This window comes from Vespula vulgaris, chromosome 1 (assembly GCF_905475345.1).
Source record: "Vespula vulgaris chromosome 1, iyVesVulg1.1, whole genome shotgun sequence".
Classification (NCBI taxonomy): domain Eukaryota; kingdom Metazoa; phylum Arthropoda; class Insecta; order Hymenoptera; family Vespidae; genus Vespula; species Vespula vulgaris.
The window spans coordinates 5,510,539-5,532,690 of NC_066586.1; the positions used below are offsets into that span (position 1 = coordinate 5,510,539).

Sequence of the window (22,152 nt, forward strand, 5' to 3'; positions counted from 1 at the left end):
AACCTACGATCGTCCTGCGGCTAACTACAGAAGAACGTTAGTTGGGATATGTTCTCAACGGGGGAGTTGTTGTCGAAGGGTGAGATAATGTTGATTCGTCTTCTAGGGTTATATACCACTCGGTATACTATTTTTAGACATCAGAAGGGGAAAAAGCCTTTTATACTCGGCAACGTGAAATAGGATATCCAGATGAATCTGTACTTTTATTTTTGACAGGATTGGAAAGGGGAGGCCATTATCGATCGAAAGCACTTGTTGTGCATTAACAACGATATATATATATATATGTATGTATGTATGTATGTATGTATGTGTGTGTGTGTGTGCGTATATATATAAGGATGTAACACGAACGAGTCCTAAATCTAGGGGAACTTTAAACGACGTTGGTAACCATGTGAAAAGGTTATTTTTAATACTCCGTTGGGTATTATCGCCAGATGATCACGTGTCTCGTTGAAACGAAGGATTAAAATGATGGACCATAGCACCGTCTTCATCCGGTCATTGAAAATCGCGTTAGCACGAGGGTAAATGCTCCTCGGTAAATCATTTTCTCCTTTCCGCGGTCAGAGCGCGAGCGTTGACAAGTCCTATCAGGAACGAGTCTATTAAATCTACCAGAGGAGGGAGAATACCTGCCGCGACCATTACCATTCCGGCAGATCGTAAGTTATCTTCGTTGACAGTAGGCTCGCATAGAAACGTCTTCGCTAAGGGATACCACAAGACTCTCTTATTTACTTCGATATTCTTTCACTAGGATTTCCTTCTTTCACTTCTATTTTTCATTTCTTTCCTTACGTCTTACCTCTCTGTTATTTCTGCTATTGCCAGCTCGGTCTCATTGTCGAGTGTCGGTGACATCGTAAACCCGATAAACAGACAAGCTTCTATCTTCGACCACGAGAAATAAGGAATCGAAAGCCGTTAATGAGATCCCAAGGAAACTAGAACCTGACGCAACCTATCGATAGCGAAATGTTTCGCGTTTTCTCCCTTTTTCAAACGACAAACAAGGGGAATGAAAACTAGCTAGAGTAGGTACATATAAGAGAGGTAAGAGAAGATGAAAGAAAATAAAAGGGAGGCTGATGTAAAGTACGGAGGGTAAAACTCGAGAGAAAGAGAAGGATAAACCACGAGTACTAATTAACATTCGAGTTGTAGCTTTCAATGCCGTGAAACAAGCGGTTCTCTCTCTCTCTCTCTCTCTCTCTCTCTCTCTCTCCCTTTTTCTTTCTTTTTCTTAATCGTTCTGGCTCTCTACCAACTCCTAGCAAACTTATGCGACTACGTCACGAAAACGATCAAGATCTAGATAACGCTATCGTGATTATTTTATGCAAAATGAAACGTGATCATGAAATGCTTCGTAATATCATCAGCTGATGCATAATTATGCAACGTGAACCGTTTTCGATTTACCATTCGAATCTCTGTTATTATCTTCTAATTGTCAATTATGTGTTTTTAATTTCACTTGTCGTTTCCTATTGCTATACAGCGACGATCGTATAATCCTTTTCGCGGAAGATATAAATAATGAATAAAGCGATTTCAAAATGACATCGATCGATCATCCGATTTCAAAATATAGAATAAAAGTTCGTATTGTTCCTTTCTCTCAAGAATCATTCGTTACCACAATATATGGAATATTTAACCTTGAAGAAACTTGTTGGACGACTGTTAAAGAATACAAAAACATTTTTTATCCAACGATAATAATTATATGTTTTGTGTTTATCGCACACATCATATATGTATGTCACACCATCCTCTGCAATTATTTTATCGAGTTTATAAATATCATAACTAATCTTTTACGAACATTTACACTTTACATATAAATAGCAATAATAACGGAAAAGTCGCATGAAAGTAGTCCGACGTAATTCAACGTTATAACGAGCAAGACGATTTATGCATTTTTATATGGATCTCTTGTCAACAAGTTTTTATGGACGTTATTAATCACGTTATTAATGCGTCGGATTATCATTTACGCTCTTCAAAAGTTGGACAATGAACGGTCGATTATACACAAACGATAGATTTATAATGACTGCGACAAGATCCTTCGAGGAGTGATACATCGAATTATATCGAGTTTCGATCGAACGACACGACGCCTTCGGCTTAACATCGCATTACTTGTTTTTCATTGCATTGCGCCTCGTTGCATTTCGTGACACGTAGTCTCACGGATTCAAGGAAGATGCAATAATACGATTCAACGTATCTACGTAGAGTTTATTTCTACGCCGAAGGTCAGGAAGCTCTGCTACACCACATCGGCACCCTACGACCTTCGCGAGTCTTCGCGAGAGAAGATATTCGAATCTCGAATAGGTAACAACGAGCAGCGCCGCGACCAGGTCGGCCGATATAAGAGTCTCGGTTGAAAATTTGCATCGCATTCCCGTGAAGCTTTCGCAGGTGCCGATTGTACTACTCGGCATAGTAAGTAGATCTTCTTGCAGATCTCGCTTCTGCACCTGGTCCAGACAGCAACGTGCAACCTTCCTCGATGAATGCAAAGAAGAGAGACGAAACAGAGGGATACAAGTAGAAAAGGAAGACTGACTGACTCTCTCTCTCTCTCTCTCTCTCTCTCTCTCTCTCTCTCTATTTCTCTTTCTCTCTTTTTCCCTGTCCGTTTGTCCGTCCATTCGTCCATCTTTTTCTTTCTTACGATCCCCTTTTACTCTCGAGCCCTTTGCCGTATCCGTACTTTTAGCTGTAAAGTTTTTGTTGTAATCGTTCGAACCGACCGGTCGAATACTAAATCAAGATGGCTACTTTACGTAATGGACGTGCACCTAGTACACGTCTTAATTAGGAAAAATTTTACCGACACACGCCCGTTTTCAACATACCGATACTAGAATTAAAACGGAGTTCATTAGATTCTCGTTAGTCCTTCGTTACGATAACAAATAATCGAAAATAATATTTCAAAGAATTCTATGATCTTTCAAAGGTTTTATCGATTACGACTCACCATGCGTCATTTATTTCGTACTCCGTAATAACGAATTTAATTGGCATTCGGAGCCAATAGCAGCTAACTCGAAATCCGATCGTAATGGCACGATCGATAATCTAATATCGAACGTCCATCCTCCGATCCAATTTTATATGGTACGATCTCGACTAGGATAAATTGCGGCTGTCATTAAAATACAGTCAAAGGACGCGTGTCAGAACGAAAATGTAATTAGAACGTAATGGAGAGTCGGTTCTTTATCGATCGGTTTACTATCGGATAAATATCGGAAAGTACGATTGGATATTGCGTAAATTCTAGCTCTATTGGACGTTAAGCAAGATACGATTATTCATGATCAACATCATAGAAAACTTTCATCGACTTCAACGAAAATGAAACTTGTCAATTTCAAGAAGTAACGTCGTTTAATTAAACCGAGAGACGTTGACGCATGGCTATTCGATGGATAGTATATCCTTGCATAAACCATTGAAATAAATATCGTTATATACTCAACGTACACGGTCCTAATTAATTACATTTTTATCACGATATAACGTGGAAGCGAAAGCATGCGCAAGACCGACGCGCAATTAAAATCTGTTTTATTCGCCCGTGTATCTGCTATTAGTCTCATGATTATCGAGAGTCTCGATCGAGAACATCGCCGTTAATTCTCGAGGACGTATCCTAATAAAATAACCAAATGCACGGTGCTCGATGAGTAAAAGTATCTACTACGAAAATATAATACCGTGACTGCGCCAGGAGAGGAAGAAGAAGAAGAAGAAGATGAAAAAGATGAAAAAGAGGAAGAAAAGAGTAAAAGGTGTATACTAAGTTTACAACATGAAATACCTCGGAGCTAAATGAATTTGCGAGAAAGGAAGAATCGGCTTAACGAGGATCTATCTATCGATCGCCGTGCTCGAAGGCGCATCGTTCGACTTTGATCCAGGCACACGGTTCCTGTACCACGTTTTTACTTTGAACGGACAAGTTAATCGGTCGTAATTAAACGGAGCGATGCTTAAGATCGGACACGAAGAATACACGTGATACGAGCTTTCTTAATCGCCACGATCGAATTCATCCAAGATTCTATCGAGTCTCTCGTGAAAAATTTGCCGCGTTGTAAGAAATGGATCGTTCTACGAATTCGTTCTTCCCAAAAACGTACCAACAATTTCGTTGTCTTTACGTTCTTGCAAGTAGTATATCAATCGAGCATATATATTTTTACAAGTACACGCGTAACAAGTAGTAATGGGAATTTCGTCGAAATCCTCGACGTCGTATGCATCAAAGAAACGACCTTCGAGAATGTAACGCAACTCTCCGACGGTAGATTAAATCGATCGATCTGAATTTCTAAATGTCCTCGAGATTGAAGTTCGTTTCGACGGACAAAGATTTCAGATCGAATAAATTTTGATCAATATTGTTCCTTCGGATCTATCTATCCAAGTAGGTATCAATGTCAAATACGCGTCGCGATAAAAAAGAAACAAAGAAGGAAGGAAAGAAAGAAAGAAACATCCGCGAACGGATAACTATCTCGAAGTAGTATAAGATCAAAGTTACAATTAGCACGAGGAGAACATCGCTGGTGTGCCCGTTGGCACATTCCAGAAACGTACCCTTGAGACTTTGTTCCTTTGCATCGTTAACAAACTTATAAATGGAGAAAGAGAACATATAGCGAGTTAAAGAAATCAAATGGATGCCGTTTAGTCGGACGATCGAGCGATCGTTATTTAACGATCGACGCATCGTTTGCATAGTTGGTAAAAGAAAAAGTATTTAGGAAATACGATCCTGTCTCGAATCTGCATAGGAATCGAACTCGAAGAACGAAAATATCGTCGTCGCTTCCCGAGAGAGTAAACTCTACGTAATCGGGCGTCCACGACAACGACGGTAACGCCGATGATTATAATGGAATGCATAGAGGAATCAATAATTCATAACGTTCATAGGTAGCAAGGAGCCTTGGGCGTTCCGCGAATTCTTCGAGTAAAATCACCCACGGCAATAAAAAAAAATTCTTCCTTTTCCTTCGACCGCTTCTTCTCTTTCTCTTTCTCTATCTGAACGACCATCTTCCGTAGCATCTTTCTCTACCTGAACGATACGTCACAATCGTCATTACGGATGTTATAAAACGTACGAGTCAGATATATCAAGTTTATTAATCTCAATACATCGGACAACATAAACTTCATTAGCAAGTTAACGGGTTTATTTTATAACTCTTTGGTAAGACATAAAGGGAAAAAGACGATTTTATAAATCGCGGAAATAGCAGTATCATCGGTGTTATCGAGTAATGATTTTTCTTCTCGATAATGACGAATGATATTTATTAGAGAGATGAACGAGAGATATCGAAAGAACGTCGATTGTTTCTCGTTAGATCGTAGGAAGTACTCAACGGAGTACTCCCGTTCCGCGTTATATTGTCAACATGTACATGTTAGTCCAAATTCACGTGGAATATCCGGATGTGCGCGTTGAATAAACATATTCGGAGATAAAAAGGATGTCTTCCAAGACGGAACGTTTATTCTTCGAAAGCCTTCAGCATAAGGTGAAAAGGATTTACTCTTTTGTGTTCATAACATAACCTTCGCATTCACTTTTCGTCGCTTGACCCCGACCGTTACTAACGACCTTAACATCTATCACCCGTAAAATAATCACTTTCTAAACGCTCGGCCGTACATTCTTCTTCTTTGTCGAACGCGCAATACTTTTACTCGAGAAACGATCGTACCAGAGACAATGAATCAAAGTCAAAGTTTCGAGGTTAAAAGAGGAGTTTATTTTTAGGCTCTCGAATGTCTGGATACGTTTCCAAGTAAAGTAGTCGAATTAAATGAAATCATTGAAGAATATATGCCGGAATCAGCGAGGAATAATATCAACGTAAACACTAACGTAATTTATCCTCAAGCGAGATCAGTGTCAACGTTGTCAAGTATAAGAGATCGTAAGCCGAACAATCATCGATTTCGATGGTAATCATTGAACGTAACATTAATAACATTTCTCGAAATAATTCCTTCATTACAGTTACAACTTATTATTCTCTATCGATGTGCGATCGTAGCCGCACGAGACACAGAATTTATAAAAGAAAATATCACAGAATATACGGTGGTAATAACACGACGATACGTCGATATCCTGGTGCCCTTGGTCAGCTATTGGCATTTATCATAAGTCGACTAGCTTCCTGTACAAAAAAAATCGTATTCACGCCGTCCTATTTCGTAATCGACAATGTCATTCCAATGTTCTTCCAAAAGTAAGATCCATATCCGATACTAACTATCAAATATTATTTAACGATTCATTTTTACCAAGATCAGAGTTTCAAAACGCGCAATGTGGTACATCCTCCAACTGGAGCTCCTCCGTTCTAGAGTATACGTCTAGCATCAAAAAGGATGACACGATCGTTGATACATTTATCGGCATCATGCGACCAGCCGCTGTTCAATTAATCGCAGATATCACGATAGTAAGAAACGTCATCGAATCAAATTTAATCGATACGTTTTACAAAGTCAACTCACAAGGGGTCTGATCTTATGCAGCTTAAACGTTGGCTGCAGGCCCTTGCCCTAATCAAAAATTCGCTCGAGTCGATCGAATTGACCAATGCGACTCGTACTACCGAAACCATCGATTGCTGGGCCTACGAGCTCTTCTTTCATCTCAAGAACCTTCAAGTGAGTATGCGACAACGAAATTACGAGAAAATAAAGCGATCTATACAACTACTCGTAATCCCTCCTCTTTGATAATAAACCTTAAAGATTCTTATTATTCAAGGCAACTCCTAAGGAATCGGGGGATCGCAACGGTATGACACACTTGAACTTGTGGCATCGGATGGTCCAACTTCGTAATAATTATATTATCCTCTACGAAACATTGAATAACAATCAAAACATCTTGAATCTCGCGTCTATGGAAGTTTCTTGATTGTCGTTTTTTATCACATATTTGTCTATATAAAATACGTTTGATGTAAATTTATCAAATTCTTGCATGATTCGTAGAGAAAGAAAACAAAAAATGAAACCAAAAAAAAAACAAAAAGAGAACAAACGAACAAACAAAAAACAATAAGAAACAAAACCATCAAACTTTTCTGATTTCTTTCGAATGGAAGACGACATCGAAACGAGATATGGAAAGAAGGTATGCAAATAGAAGGTCCGTAGCCATGCCTCTCGCCCTTTCGCTTCGACACGAAACGATCTGACATGACTCGCCATTGTCGTTAACATTTAAACGTCGTGCCTAGGAAGGGAACGTACGCTTCGCGTCGTGAATTTTTATTTAGGCGGTATTACACCACCCCAACGACCTGCAGTCACCACTCTCTCTCTCTTTCTTTCACTCTCTTTCTCTCTCTCTCTCTCTCTCTCTCTCTCTCTCTTTCTCTGTCTGTCTCTGTCTGTCTCTGTCTATCTGTTTCTTTCTCTCTCACTTTCTCTCTTTGTTTCTCGTTCATGGCGCGAGTTATGGCGCAACTTACTTAACTCAGAGAAAACATCGGGCAATTTCAAGAGTTAGCTATCATCGGCGCTCTTTCAATCGGCCTGTTCCTTAAGTAACGCATCCAAAGTACAAGAACAAACGTAATTATCCTTCCAACTCTCTTTACTCTTATCTAAAGATGCACGCGGCTAAACTTCGTTCGACTACCTTCCTCTATCCCTCCATTAAATAATTTTTTAATAACGCACAATCGCACCACGAACATTAACGGACGGATTTATCATGTTCGTAATATTACCTGTCGTTTAGGATAAAGACATCATTTAGCTTCTGTCATGTTACAATACGTAATATACTCGATGGGCTATGATAAATGATTACGTTACCCTAACCAGCTAATGAAAGAGAACGCGTACCGCCTTCTCCAAGCTCTTCTAACAATATCTTCTCGTATTTATGTTCTATCATATCGAAATTTTTCTATTTCTATAAAAGAAAAATGTACTTTTTTTTAAGATACACGATCGCGTCCTCACAGCACCAACACCACCACCACCACCACCAACAACAACAACAACAATAACGACAACAACGACGACAAGATCCAATCATTGAACCAACGTTTTTCAACAGTTTCATCTGTCGAAGTCTGAATAGTGAAAGAACCAAAAGGTCATCATGAGTCCAACGAGTTGACCTTTCTAATGCCATTGCTCTTTCTTTCTCTCGGACAGTATCGTTCGTAAGTAAACTACGATCGAGCAACGGACATGTACAGACACGGTAGCGTTGTTAATCATCTGCCTACGATGCGTTTATTTCAGTTTCGCGAAGTTATATACGCGAAGAAATCGTCGCCGATGATTCATTCGATTTCAGCGAGAGAGGTACTAGCCGTATATGGGCAAGGTCGATATCCCATTAATATCTCTTTCTCTCTCTCTCTTTCTCTTTCTCTCTATCGATCCTTTTTTCTTTCTACCTTTAAACCACGACGATAGAAATATTAACGTAGTGTCGATATAATAAATTTCCGTGCTACGAGGAAACGGCGCTTTAAAGTTTTCTTCGTCGATTCAAGAAATCATGATAGTGTGTTTCTTATTCGCAAACTCTCTCTCTCTCTCTCTCTCTCTTTCTCTCTCTCTTTATCTCAATCTTTCTTTCACTCTTTCTCACTCACTCTTTCGTGTTCGTTCGTTCTTTCGACCGTTAGCTAATATTTCGAGTAGCCATAACGAGAAAGGTTCGCGCAATATTTCCTTGGCGTATACTGTTCCCACAATAAATACGCCGTCGAATCTCATTCTCGTGCTCGGAGGAGCGCCGACACCAAGTTGAGTGTAAGTACGTCGGTGGCAACGATCCTACGCTTACGGAATAGCGCCTCATGAGAAAGTCGACGTTACTTTTACGCGTTCGCGCATCGAGGAGAGACGTAAGACGGACCACACAAGAAGAAAATCATGCTCGGACTATATTCTAAGCTTCTTGCATGTAAACTCGATAACGTCTCTCCTTTCTTCTTCTCGATCTTATTCGTCTTTCTACTCCTTTCACTTCTGTTATTCTTCTTTTTTCTTTGATTTGATTTGATTTTACGTTGTTTTTCTATTTCCTTTCATTTCTCTTTTCTTTTTTTTTTCTTTTTTTTCTTTTCTATTTCTCTTATCGACTACACGTATACCGGCGGGCATAGTTAGACGACAAAGTCCTGCAGGGCTGAGATCGGTATGATCGGTATCGTTGATTGGATATTTGCGGTGTTAACAAATCGTTACCAGCCGTGCTCGATGCGGCAGGTCGAGTCTAGCTTTATGATTGCACCTTCTACGTTACGTACGAGCTTAAACGAGCAACTCGGCAACTTCGGTACCAGTATAGACTAACACCAACACCACCAACACCAAGATCATCGTGAGTCCCATCATCGTTCAAAACCATACGGATTCTCATGATGGCGGAAGCCGATCTTCTCGCAGTACGCAGTAACCCCAGCGTTTTTCTCCTTTTTTTCTTCTTTCTTCTTTTTTTCTTTCCTTCTTTTTTACTTTTTCTTTTTCTTTACTAAAGATAGATAAGCTAAGAATGCGTAACTCTCTATACGTATCTATATATCTACGTATGTACATAATATATCTATACGTACGTATAGGATATCCTACCTTTTCCTTAGAGGTCGAAACGACTTTAACGATTTCTTGTCGTATTTCAACAAGTCTTTTTAGAAAATTTTATGGGATGAGAATAATTATCATAACCGCGCACGGATATTATTAACTATTTAATGGATATGCAGGTGATGCAGGATACCTAGGTATGTAAAAACTATGTATTAATATGTATTAATTTTTTTTCGAATGCGCTAAGAAAGAATGAAAAAAAAAAAGAAAAAGAAAACTACAAATTCGTGATCGTACTCATGCGTCGTCTTATTTGATTTCTAATTCGTTTAAATTGAATCGTTGGGATCGTTCGATTCGAAACAATTCGGTTGAAAGATTTTGGCACGCTTCTATTTCGAGAAGAGACGCACGTGTACAGAAAGAGACGATTTATACGTCGGACGATGTCAGAGGATAAATCGCTGACATTAGTTTCAATTCCGATCCTCTTTGCTCGGATTCATTTTGATGGACGTAAGAAGACACCAGCCGTTCGATCGTCGATCGTGTCGAGCACTGATTCAACGGACTTCGTGTGTGATCTCTCCAAAATGATTGAACGTATTTACAAACTACGCGAACGTTCGAAATTACGTTTCTCCGTTTTTCGATCGATGAAAGCTTAGAATAAAGAATCGCACCCTTTCCCTTGCTGGCATCTCGTATATTTAAAAGGCCGTTTATTGTTCGAGGGAAGAAGATTTACATCCGCGAACCAGCACGATACTACATGCACGTTACTCATTTGCAATTTTAAATCGGACGCGCGTGATGCATGCGACGGTGAACCTGTACGACAACGACGACTACGACGACGACGACGACAACGATGACGGTAAACAACTGCAACTGAAATAAAGCGCAAGGTGAATCTCCGATAAACGTTCATAATTAAACTTAATTCGTCCTATTAAACTCGTTTATCTGTCGATCAAACTGTCTAATAATATCCTCATATAAAAAAATTCTCTCTGCTAATAATAATCAAGTCGTATAAATAATCTCTCCTCTTGTTTATCCTATCGGGCATCTCTTCCTTCTTGAACGTTGTTCTCTTCTTCGAATGCAACAATGCACCACTGGACATTCTTTCGCAACGAACACTTTCCAATAAAACGTCGAAACGTCCATTACGTATTCTATTGAAAGCTAGTCGATGTTAGAAATATTTTTAGCTTAGCGTAGCCTGTAACTAACCTTCCGCTCGAATCTTTTTCTTTTCTTTCATTTTTTTTTTTCTTTTTAACTCATAAGGTTCGTCGAATAGAAAAATTTCGAAGGGAACGCAACGATAGGAAGACTTCTCTCGAAGGAACGAACGGGTTAGGTGTCCGTTAACGGGCCAGGTAAAAGCGTTAAACGAGTGCCGACCCCAACTAACCTGCGATCTTAGTTGATAGTTGATCGCGAGTTAAGCTTCACTCCATATATAACAGCCTCGAACGAAATCTCTTGTGTGGCTCCATCGTGCGAACCAACGGTAGTCACGACTCTGATTACGAAGCATGTAAAACACACCAAAGACTTTAACCGTGCGATAGACGGAGAAAGGTATAGAAGGATACAAAGAAGGAGAGAGTAAAACAGAGAAAGAGAGAGAGAGAGAGAGAAGGGCTCAAACGTCGGAGAGAATGAAAGATCTTTACTCGATAGAAACGAAGCCTAAGAGAAGGTCCGAGGGTAAATCATAATTAGATCCGCGTCGTTCCTCCACGTGGTGGAAACCATCTATTTTCTACCTTAACAAACATCGTATGATTTCTATAAAAAAAAAAAAAGAGAGAGAGAGAGAAAGAAAAACTTATCGTTTAACAGCGTTTTGCTGTTAGCCTAATCGATCGTTTCGTGTACGATATAATATTATATACGAAACAAATTTTATATACCCATTCTTAGATCCGACATAACCTTTTATCATTGCTGATATAAATTGTTTCGAATAATGATCTTGGCTGAGAGTGAGAAGAATAAAAACAGAAAAAGTGAACGAACGAAAAGAGAATCTTCGTTCTTTTTTGTTTCCTCTCGTACAAGGAAACAAAAGATTAAAAGATCCTCTCGCTCTTTCCGAGAGAAAAATCTCTGTTATACACGATCGAGAAGAGATTATACACGTACGAATGTAATAAAGACGGTAACGACTCGTCTAAGAACCGTTAGAGATAACCACGACTTTGCCCCTGGCAATTCTTCTATATCTTCGCACCCTGCCGATTTCAACGACGTATTCCTGACATTAGAACAGATCGAACGATCTCTGATTGCAGAATGGATCGAAGGTAAAAATGCGATCGTATAATTCGCTCGTTCTTCGTAAAGGACCGATCGTCTCTCTCTTTCTCTCTAGTATTCCATCTGTTACAAAGATCGATCTACGAAGATCGATAATCTTCCCTTCGTCGAAGGGAACGGACTATGAGTAGTTTTCTCGCTTCTTCTCTTTCTATCTCTATTCCTATTTGAGATTTACGAGCCGAGGTGAAAACGTCGGTAGGAGAAAACTCGTGGCTCGTTCCTCGAACGACGTTCAGGCTTGTCGAAGGACGAAATGAAGACGAGCCGAAGATAAATCTCGGCACGATTTCACGCCCACGGCACGCCCGACCGATGAACGTTTCTCCTTCTTTCTTCCTCCTCCGTCCACCACTTCCTTTTTGCGATATCACGATGCTCCTTGTTACAAGCTGGTCTTTTCTCAACCCCGTTTGCGGTCTCCTCCTTCTTTCTCTCTCTTTCTCTCCAACTATCTAGCTCTTTTTCTCTTTTCTTCTCCCTTTAGCACGCGCTTAAGACGTTCGGCTCCAGCGGGGCCTAGATTTATTAAACGCCACTTATCGTGCGGATTAAACCACTGTAAGTCATTTATATCTTGTATTCTTATCCTATTTTTCCCGGCACCGTCGGACGTGACATGTGTTCCCCATATATATCTTTTCTCGCTTGTTAAAAATATAGATAGGGATATATTCAAGTAGATCGGCGAGTTTGGAATAGAGAGGACGAGGAAAGGATAGTGCCATTGAGAAACGTAAAGAAGGTAACCGAGTTTAAAAGCTACGTTGCATATATATATATATATATATATATATATATATATATATATATCATATGTATGTAGTTATTCCGTAAGTGGAGTCAGAGCCTTACGCGGTCAGACGCTTTAGGCTCGTACAGGAGAGAAAGAAAAAAGTAGGCAGACACGATCTGGCCGATAGTTTTAACCGAACGAAGAACATACATACACGTATATACAAACACGAGGAATACAAGTATATACGTGTATGTAAAAGAAACTATGTAAGAGTATTATATCGACACGAGAATGGCACGTTGCCTGCGGTGCATCGAGTTCGATGCAAGAACGACACACGGTAGAAAGGAAAATGATTTGATGACAATCGCCAAGGCTCCTTGTCCCGTTGCGGAGCGAAACGCAATCGTGGGTGTGTCTCCTTGCGATCTGCATGGTACTCGGGAACAATGTGACATTATGGTAAGAGAACCGAGGCCATTGTCGTCGAGGAGAACGAGCGTCGACCAAAGAACGTTTACCTCCTTTTCGATTCTTCCGACTTCTCGATCTGTCCTTTCCAAGCTGTAAGAAGAACGAAAGCTAAACGATTTCGAACGAAGTAGTCTACGTAGCGAGTAAATGCTGTTATACTTATTTCCTATGGCTTTCCTTTCAGCTCGTCCGTCGGTCCGCCTTTACACGGACATAGACTACTGTCAGGGCCTGACACGCTAAAAGGAGCAACTTATGTCGGACGTTGTTCGGTTGTTCGAGACAATATGAGTGCGGCACGGTGCGAGCACGAGAAACGTGGATAAGTTCCCCTTTGTTTTGCTCACGCTATCTCGCCTTTTTATCGAATCCTCGGAGTCGTGAGTATATAGTTATAAGCATTACATAATAACCTCTTGCGGTGAATTCATGCGCGCTACATAACAGAAATATACCGGCTGTCGTTTACACGAAGATACTTCTATTTATAATTATATTTATCTCTCTTAGTTTTCTACGCTAGGAACGAATTTTGATCGTAAGTAAGTACGTACATGTATACACGTACGTATTTATGTACATCTCGAGTTTACTAGCCGGAAGTCAGAAACCCAGGGAAATTAGGTCCATCTCTATCTAAGTGCTTTCTAAGACTCGGTGCACGGTTACAGAATCCCTTTAGAGACTTCTTTTCTTTTCTTTTTTGTTTTTTTTTTTTTTCTTTTTTCGTCTTCTCCAAGGATGGAATAATTTATAATCCAGGAAAGCTGCTGTACTGACTCTCGAGTTTCAGTCCGCCTTCTAATAGTGCTCGCGTGTCTTCATCCGGTGAACGTTGGACGAACGCAATGGTCGTCTATGGACCAGGTGTCCGTGTATTATTCCCATCTCCAACGCGTTCGAACTACTCCGGTGGAAAGTTCAATGGGTGAAGTTAGAAACGACGGGGACTATGATTCCGTGATAGTCGAGTCACGAAATTTTATCGACTTCCGCAAACGTTAGGCGTTAGGTTAGTGTGAGTTGACACGGCCGGCATGGGAATCGAACAAAGGAACGAACATATATATATATATATATATATATATATATATATATATATATATATAGAGAGAGAGAGAGAGAGAGAGAGAGAGAGAGAGAGAGAGAAGAGTCAAAGAACTTGGAGCAACAGGAATAACGCTCTTCTTCCATTATTTCACTCGGTCGGCTTTGTTTAATCACGTTCGGTCTTATTTACGGCTCGTTTCAAGATCACAACTGTGGCTCGTTTCTACCGTAACAAAGTCCGACTCCAAGAATGACTGCATCGACCGAGAACGTAGCTTTTACTGGCTAAATAAATAATCCATGCAGCGATGCCGATAATCGGCAAACAAAAACAAGGGTAAACAGGGTATTAAAAGCGACGACTGTCTCGAGAGACCACCACGTAATGCCAGTTTCACGGTTTCGTGGAATCGCAGGAAGTTGTTTCTCCTTGTTTATATTATGATTACTGGCGCCGACGAAAATTTTCAACTTTTCACATCGTGCCTACGACCTTTCTCGAGTTGAAATGTGGCTTTTGACGTAACACCGACGATTTCTCGAATGTTGATATACAAGTATCGCTTTTCTACCATTTCGATAAATCCAACATTTGTTCAAATCATTTCTATTAAAGCTATTAACTTCTTTGACACTTTTATTAACATCGTTCCGGGATCACTATCACGCTATCAAACTCGATTCCTCGGACTTACCTCGTACGTCTATAATATTATTAATAATAAGGAAACGATTTCGATAATATCTTCGCGTCTTAATACGACAGTTTTCTTGACAAGGATATAATTTCAGGCCTATAATAATCATCGTAGTTACTAACGAACGAGTCGAAAGTTTATTCCGTACAATTATTATTACGGCGTATCTCGGAGACCATTAGAGAGCCTGATGAAGGCAGCCGTGCGGTAAGCCGCAGGATAAACGCACCCGGACTCATTGACAAACTGCGTAAGAACTCGTAACGCGAGTTACGACATGGTTTACGAAGTCAACCTATCGAAGGGCATGTCCTTTTATCTTCCTCTTTCCGATCCACCCTCTCTTCTCTTTCTCTCTTTCTCTTAACCGAATCAAAATCTTTGACTTTCAAATCAATCTTGGAAATTCCGAAATAACTACCTATCTGATAGACACAAACAGACAACAAGATACTCGTTAAACTGAAATACCTATGTAAGTACATATGTATAAGAACGAGAACAAGACCTTTTTTTATTTCATTTCGCATCACGAAATAATGATGCTAACGGTATTACATTTTTTCTGCTTCTTTTCTTTCTTTTTTTTTTCTTGCAAATCAAAAACCAAACATTTCAACGTTATCGACGATTTTTGATAATACGAAATTTGTAAACTAAAAAGCTCTCGTCAAAATTGAGTAACACACGCACGATCATACTTTTCGTGAAATTCTCTTAGAAAACGAACTATTTCACGTCCGCCCGATGACTCTTATTTCTTCGCACGATTATTATCATTTTCTGGATCCCCTGAATTTACTCGATTTATCTATAGGAATACTTGAAACGTAATTTACGAGTTCAGGAAATTACTAGATAGAGGAACGATTCCTTAACGTATCGCGTAAAGGAAAAGGAAACTAGCCGTGTTGCCTCGTCTTCGACTACGTGAACTACCGATTCCCGTATCGATAATAGAACGGTGCTATAAATCCTACGTCTTTCGCCATCTTGTTTCAAGATTGTTAAGATTTATGCTCGAACAACAACTGCCTTGAGAAATTTCATGCGACAAAATTATTTTCGATCCTGTCGAACTCGAAACGTGTATTAACCCTCTCTCTCTCTCTCTCTCTCTCTTTCTCTTTTAACGCTATTGTGAGTGTTATTAAAACAAGAAAAAAAAAGGAAAAGAACATTAAGCGGTTTCGTTCGATTATCCGTTCTAACGCGTATCTCTAAGATATTCACTAAGAAAATTTATGATTATCGCGAGTTTCTCGTTGTGCAGTCAGGACTTGCAGCCAGTGTGCAATACACGATTATGCAGAATTCGCAATAAGTTCCATGCAGACCGAGCTTAGCTCCGAGGTATATTTGGTCTCTTAAAAGCTCGCCTATACGAGCGAGAAAGGCCACAATAATAATAAAATGTTTAGAATTGTATGCTCGTTTGTGTGGCGCGTCTACAATGAGCCAAATATATACGACGCCGGACAATGCACCAGAGGAGTCTGGAATTGCAAGTGAAAAACGACGTGCGCTTAAATTGACAGTAATTCGCGACGCGTATTATCTTTCCTCTTGGCGATAGTTTTACATCGTTATCGTAAACGTAGATATACCGTCGTTATAATAGACTAAGAAAAGAACGAAAAAATTTGAAAATCCAATTTGAAGGAAAAGTGTCGTAATCAATGGCAGGTAAACTTTCGAAATAATTTTGTTCTTATTGGATTTAGTTTGATACGGCTATGAAAATGATATTCCTCGAAATAATCACTTATTCGCGCAGTAAAAATGGCGGACGCGTAAATTGTAGGAACTTACGAGTACTTGGAATACTTCTACCGACAATAATTTCACCCTTATTCCACGGTATCCGTCCGCGCTTATTATTCGAATCGCACCGGTTCCAATGTGTTTACAACGTTTACATTATAAATGTTGAGAATGCAGGTACCCGACGACGACAACAACGACGACGACAAAGATGACGACGACGACGGGTATTTCTCGGTCTCGGTGGTTATCCTGTAAAGCGGTAGGTATGTCCTACATCGTAAAAGACGGGCCCTCGCACGTAAGGTTTGATCTTCTCGTTTGGCGAGAAATTTATTTCACGTTCGTACGCTCGTACCAAGGAGATCGAGCGAGTCAACATATACGAAGAAGGAAAGAAAGAGCTGAAGGAAGAGGAAGAAGAAGAAGAAGAAGAAGAAGAAGAGGAGGAGGAGGAAGAGGAGGAGGAGAAGAAGAAGAAACAGCCAGACAGATTTAAATTAATAACGACCGTCAGGTGTATGCCGGAGTGTACCGTATAGAAGATTCATAATATCAGAGATAATCGTTAAACGGACGATCTCGAACTCGTATCGAGCGATGAAAATTATGCAAACGGAAACGCGTAGATTCCATTTCGCGCCTCTTAAAAATATCCCTTAACACGATGTTACGGAGCTATGAAATTTACCGTCCTGTGTATTAGATTATCGCTATCCCAAGCGAACGATAGCCTAGCGTTGGTACTTGGGAAATATTCTTCGGTCGAAGGAAACGCACGCATTTCTGATTTATACTCTTCGAAGGAAGTTAACGCGTTCTTATCTATACCACCGAAGCGAGTTCACCGCGTCGAGAGGAAACAGGAACAACAATACTGTGTCGAGACTATAGTGCACGTACATATACATAGATGTATATATACATATACATACATACATACATATATATATATATATATATATATATATATGTTGCGTATCTACGTAAGAGAAAATATTCTTTTTTGAGTATCTACGTGCGAACGCGTGCACGCTTACGTTCAAATATTAGTATCACTCTGTGCCATATCGAAGGCCACGTGCTCTGATTGGTTCACTGTGGTATCTCTAATAGAGTTATCCACAAGCTGGAACAACCGGTCTTAAGAAGGGTTATTTTATTCAACGTAGGTACCAACCACGACTTCGTCGAGATGTGTACGTTTTGTCCATGTGTAAGAGAATACGATACACCGAGGATTTAACTGGCGGTATTTACATAAATTTTATATCGAATTTTTTGACGGCGTATCGCGAATACGCGTGCGCACGCGCACATACCCCTCTATCGCAGATAACCTCGACGATTCAGCTCGGAGTACTTTCTCTCTCTCTCTCTCTCTCTCTCTCTCTTTTTCTTGGCACTCTCCTCTCTCTTCTTTTCAGATAATAATAAGCGATAATCTAAGCGATAATCCCGAGGAACATGGGACGCGACGTAAATACGAATATCTCTCCTTCCTCCCTCACTTTCATCCGTTCTTATTCGCATACCTCATGTACATACGTCCTCACAGCTACGCGAGTTTCTTGTCTCCTATATCGTATAGCACGATCACGCGGTACACGTACCTACTAATATAATGTCCACCTAGAGAGAAGTATGACAGGAGTTTACACTTTTTTCCAATCGCATTAATCCGACTTCATTACGCATATAAATTACATTAAGCAAGTAAGTAATAACTTTCGAATAAATATTCAAAGTATCGAGAGTTGGATGATACCTTCTTCTCACGTTTCACCTTACCGTTAAAACCATAAAATCGATCGAGAGCTTTCACGTACTTAGCTATCTACATTCTTTCTTTCCAGCTCGAAACTTAAACTCGAAGAACCCATACACGTTCGGGCCGTGTTCGGCCGACTTTCGCATTCCAGATACGGAGCAATGCCGCGAAGGCAACCTATCTATTTACGAATCGCTGTTCCGGGATGATGAACACCGCAAGGCGAAGCCAGGACGGGAATATATAACTCGGCGCGAACGCCTTGGGCGCCACGCATAGCTTGCCCTCTCACCCCTCTCAGAGCATTCGCCAAGTTCAAGGATGCTTTCGAGGTCTAGGTTCGCCCGTGGCGAACACCGGCACACTCTGATGCAAGGAGGAGGGTCTCCCCCCTCTAGCATCGTCGGCTCGAGAGACAGGGCTGCCCTGTCGTGGATTCGAGACGCGATGCCGTGCGAAGATAGGTGCATTGTTTTGCTCGCTCGAGTGTTTACGTTTGTCAGTAGGCGACGTGTGACAGTGGCACTATCTCTCTCTCTCTCTCTCTCTCTCTCTCTCTATTTTTCTATTTCTCTCTTTTTTCTCTTCTCCTGTAGAAAGTATACACGAGTATGCTAAAAAGACTTCCATTCTTGACTCGTTCGAGTCTACGCTCGAGTGCAACAGCTTGGTAAATTATGAAAGAACGTCTTCTATTTATGGCTACAGTCACCGTTACGAAGCATCGAACATCTGGCGATAGGGGCGCGGATAGAGAGAAGATAATAACGTGTAGCCTAGCTTGGACCTATTTCACGGACATCCCGAGGGTAACCTGGCGCTACGGAGACAGCGATGAGTAGATCTCTGCTGTAAGTAACGGCCAAGTAGAAACACGTAGCAACTAGGGAAGAACGAACGAACGAACCGACCAACCAACCAACCAACCAACCAACGAATGGGGTTGAACTTCCTGCAGCGATAACTCTAATAATAGCCCTCGGTGTCTTTACCCGTCCTACCACTTAGATTCTCCGCCCGTAACCCCCACCTTGAAATTGAAAGAAGTACCAGATGGATGGTAGATCGATGAGGATGATAACAGAGTATATGCTTCTGCTCGTTGATATCCGCCGAACGTTGAAGATACCTTCTGCATTTTAACCGTAGATTGTATTCACTCGTCAACCTTTAGGTTCGTCCAAATCGAATTATAAACGAGCTTATCGAATTAGTTCTAATAAAGTAATCTAATAAAATAAAATAAAACAAAATAAAAAAAAAACGTAAAAAGAAAAATTTGTACGTTAATGTTATAAAACGATTACTTATTTAAAAATAAATGTGCGCGAATGTACATCTGCCTCTGTTAGAAATAATCTAATCGATCGCAAATTACGGTCGAAAGTGATGCGAGGAAAAGAATAAAAGGAAAGATCCTACTAGGTGTATTATTGTACGCGTGGCGCACGGTTCGGTTCGGTTAATTGGACGAATTCGAAAGAGAAGTCGAATTCGAAGGAAAAATAAAAGGAGAAAGAAATAAGACGAGTTGCTCGAGCTTTGGTTTGGCTAAGGACCAAAGAACGCGGAGCTCCGCATTTAGGCGGATTCTACGTTATTATTAGCTCGTCGGCATGTCCAGAATAATTCTGCACTCTCAGAAAGTCCTGCCACGTTGATGGTATCCAGGAAACGATAGTACTACCGCATGTAATCGTAGTATATGATATGGATACACACAGGCGCGCGCGCGATATTTGTTTCTATACGATGCAACTCGATTTGTCTTCTTTAATTTAACGCAAATAGGAGATGAAACATTAGAGGAACGTTATCGCGTTCGTTTTCTATAAAATTACCGAGGGTTTATCGATGTTTCACGCTCGAACGAGATCGTGTCTCGACTTCTCGATAATCGATTAATTCAATTTTCAAGAAGATAGTTAATTTCTTTCGTCGTTCTCTCGCAGAGGAGAATCCTGGGAAGAACGGGGAAACGTGATCTACCCTGTATGCTAGCTAGCTCGTTCGCTCGTTCGCGCACGAGCGCAGGCAGAATCTTGATCACGACTTCGTGAGCTTGTACGCGAAACGCAGGGACCTTGTTGCGTGAGTCAGCCGACACGACGAGAGCTCAAGATTTTTGCGACTCTTAAGATGTTACGAGTGTCGACGTCCGTTTGAACTTTATCGCTGAGAACTACGTTCGTTGCGATGTACAACATCGATTTCGTACTACCTTCTGGCGTTTCTATTAAAATGTCATAGAAACTAGAGATATAAGAGATGAAGAAAAATCTATCTATCGTATCTGTGTTGTGACACGGCGTATACATTGTAAAGTCCCTAGAATATACATCGAGATCGAGAGATCGACGTAAATTTACAGATAGATTTCACAAAGATTTCTCGGCGGTATTCCGTTTTCCAAGACGCCTTTGGTCGGACGTATACATCGTAGATATTCGTGTACAACTGTACTACGGTAGACGAGGGAAAACATTAACGCGGAAAGACAGAGGCATGATATCGAAACACCCATCCGCTTGAACGAAATCACGGAAAACGTGATTCCCTTGGCTCGTGGAAACGCCAAAAGCGCGGCGGACATTAATCTCAAGGGAAGATATCTCGTTACTACGGTACCATAAACAAGTCGACCTCGTTGCGATCCCGACGCATGAACTACGCCTTTGCCCTTAAGGGCTCCTGGCAACAATGCCAGCGCCACGACTCGAACAGGATCTCCGTTGGAGGATAGTAGAGGCGCCAATGGCAATGATGTAGGTGGATCTGAATGCAAGAGGGAAGGAGGACTAGGCGAATAGAAAGAGAAGTGGGGGAGAAGAATACACGTTGATGTTGATGTTGATGTTGTTGTTGTTGTTGTTGTGTTGTTGTTGTTGTTGTTGTTGTTGTTGTTATTGTTCGCGGCAATGATAGTGAAGATGGTGGTGATGTCGATGGTGGTGGTGATGGTGGTGGTGGTGGCGAGGTAACGCAAGGAAAAGTACTCTCGGATCCGCGCAAGAGCTTAGGCGCACAGCCTCACGGCAAGGCAAAGTCACTGCACTCTTGTGCCCCGTTGTGCTTCTCTCGCGGCAAGAGTCCTTCCGCGCCGAGATAGAGGCGCATTAGAGCTGTGAGCGTAGCCGGTTTGCCAGCACGAAGTATTTTTCATTGACAATAAGAGAAAACGAGGATCGCCGGCGCGTCTGTTTAATGCCGCGAACGTGCATAAAAACGCGTCTTGAACTATTATTAGAACTCTGCTTAAATAAGATTATGTGGATTGTCGAGAGAAATGGAGAAAGAGATAAAGACAGAGAGAAAGAGAGAGAGAGAGAAATCAGGTATGCAAGGTAGGCGCGCCACCTTCGCTCTGTCCCGCGCCTCTAACTTCCTCTCATACGGAATTCCATATCCAAGTGTAGAATCCAAGGATTATTCGAATTATCGATCTGAATCTAATGAGCTTGGCTAACTTCGCTCGACTCCCAGAGGTGGTCCAGGCTTCTCGATATTATTGCTTTTTAACGAGCAACGCTTTACACTTCGTCAATTCACCCTTTCGACTCGTAGATATTTAACGATAAATCTGTCAAATTCTTCACCTCCGTTAAAACGATTCGTTCGTTCCGAGAGACGTAGAAAGAAGAATCGGCGAAACGAACGAGTCCTATTTCTTTTGATTCGAGACGATA

The 22,152-nt window shown here is 40.8% G+C and overlaps 1 protein-coding gene across 2 annotated transcripts; it reads left to right on the plus strand.

Annotated features, from left to right (window-relative positions):
* The first annotated feature begins 5,443 nt into the window (after positions 1 to 5,443).
* LOC127064415 (uncharacterized) lies at positions 5,444 to 9,816 on the plus strand. Of its 2 annotated transcripts, XR_007781670.1 has the most exons (7): positions 5,444 to 5,588; positions 5,831 to 5,990; positions 6,074 to 6,308; positions 6,368 to 6,524; positions 6,601 to 6,735; positions 6,839 to 7,210; positions 8,030 to 9,816. XR_007781670.1 is itself a non-coding variant. In XM_050995453.1 (6 exons), the coding sequence occupies exons 1-6, from the start codon at positions 5,541 to 5,543 to the stop codon at positions 6,989 to 6,991; spliced, it is 888 nt and encodes a 295-aa protein (XP_050851410.1). In that variant the 5' UTR covers positions 5,444 to 5,540; the 3' UTR covers positions 6,992 to 7,234. The 2 variants fall into 2 exon arrangements, 1 of the variants encoding a protein (XP_050851410.1); XM_050995453.1 differs by lacking the exon at positions 8,030 to 9,816 and having other exon boundaries at positions 6,839 to 7,234.
* The last annotated feature ends 12,336 nt before the right edge of the window (positions 9,817 to 22,152 follow it).

Coding starts and splice junctions, on each gene's coding strand:
- LOC127064415 (XM_050995453.1), top strand. CDS start 5,541: ATGTCTTCCAAGACGGAACGTTTATTCTTCGAAAGCCTTCAGCATAAG. Junction 5,589..5,830: donor TCGAAAGCCTTCAGCATAAG/GTGAAAAGGATT, acceptor GTTTATTTTTAG/GCTCTCGAATGTCTGGATAC. Junction 5,991..6,073: donor GTTGTCAAGTATAAGAGATC/GTAAGCCGAACA, acceptor CCTTCATTACAG/TTACAACTTATTATTCTCTA.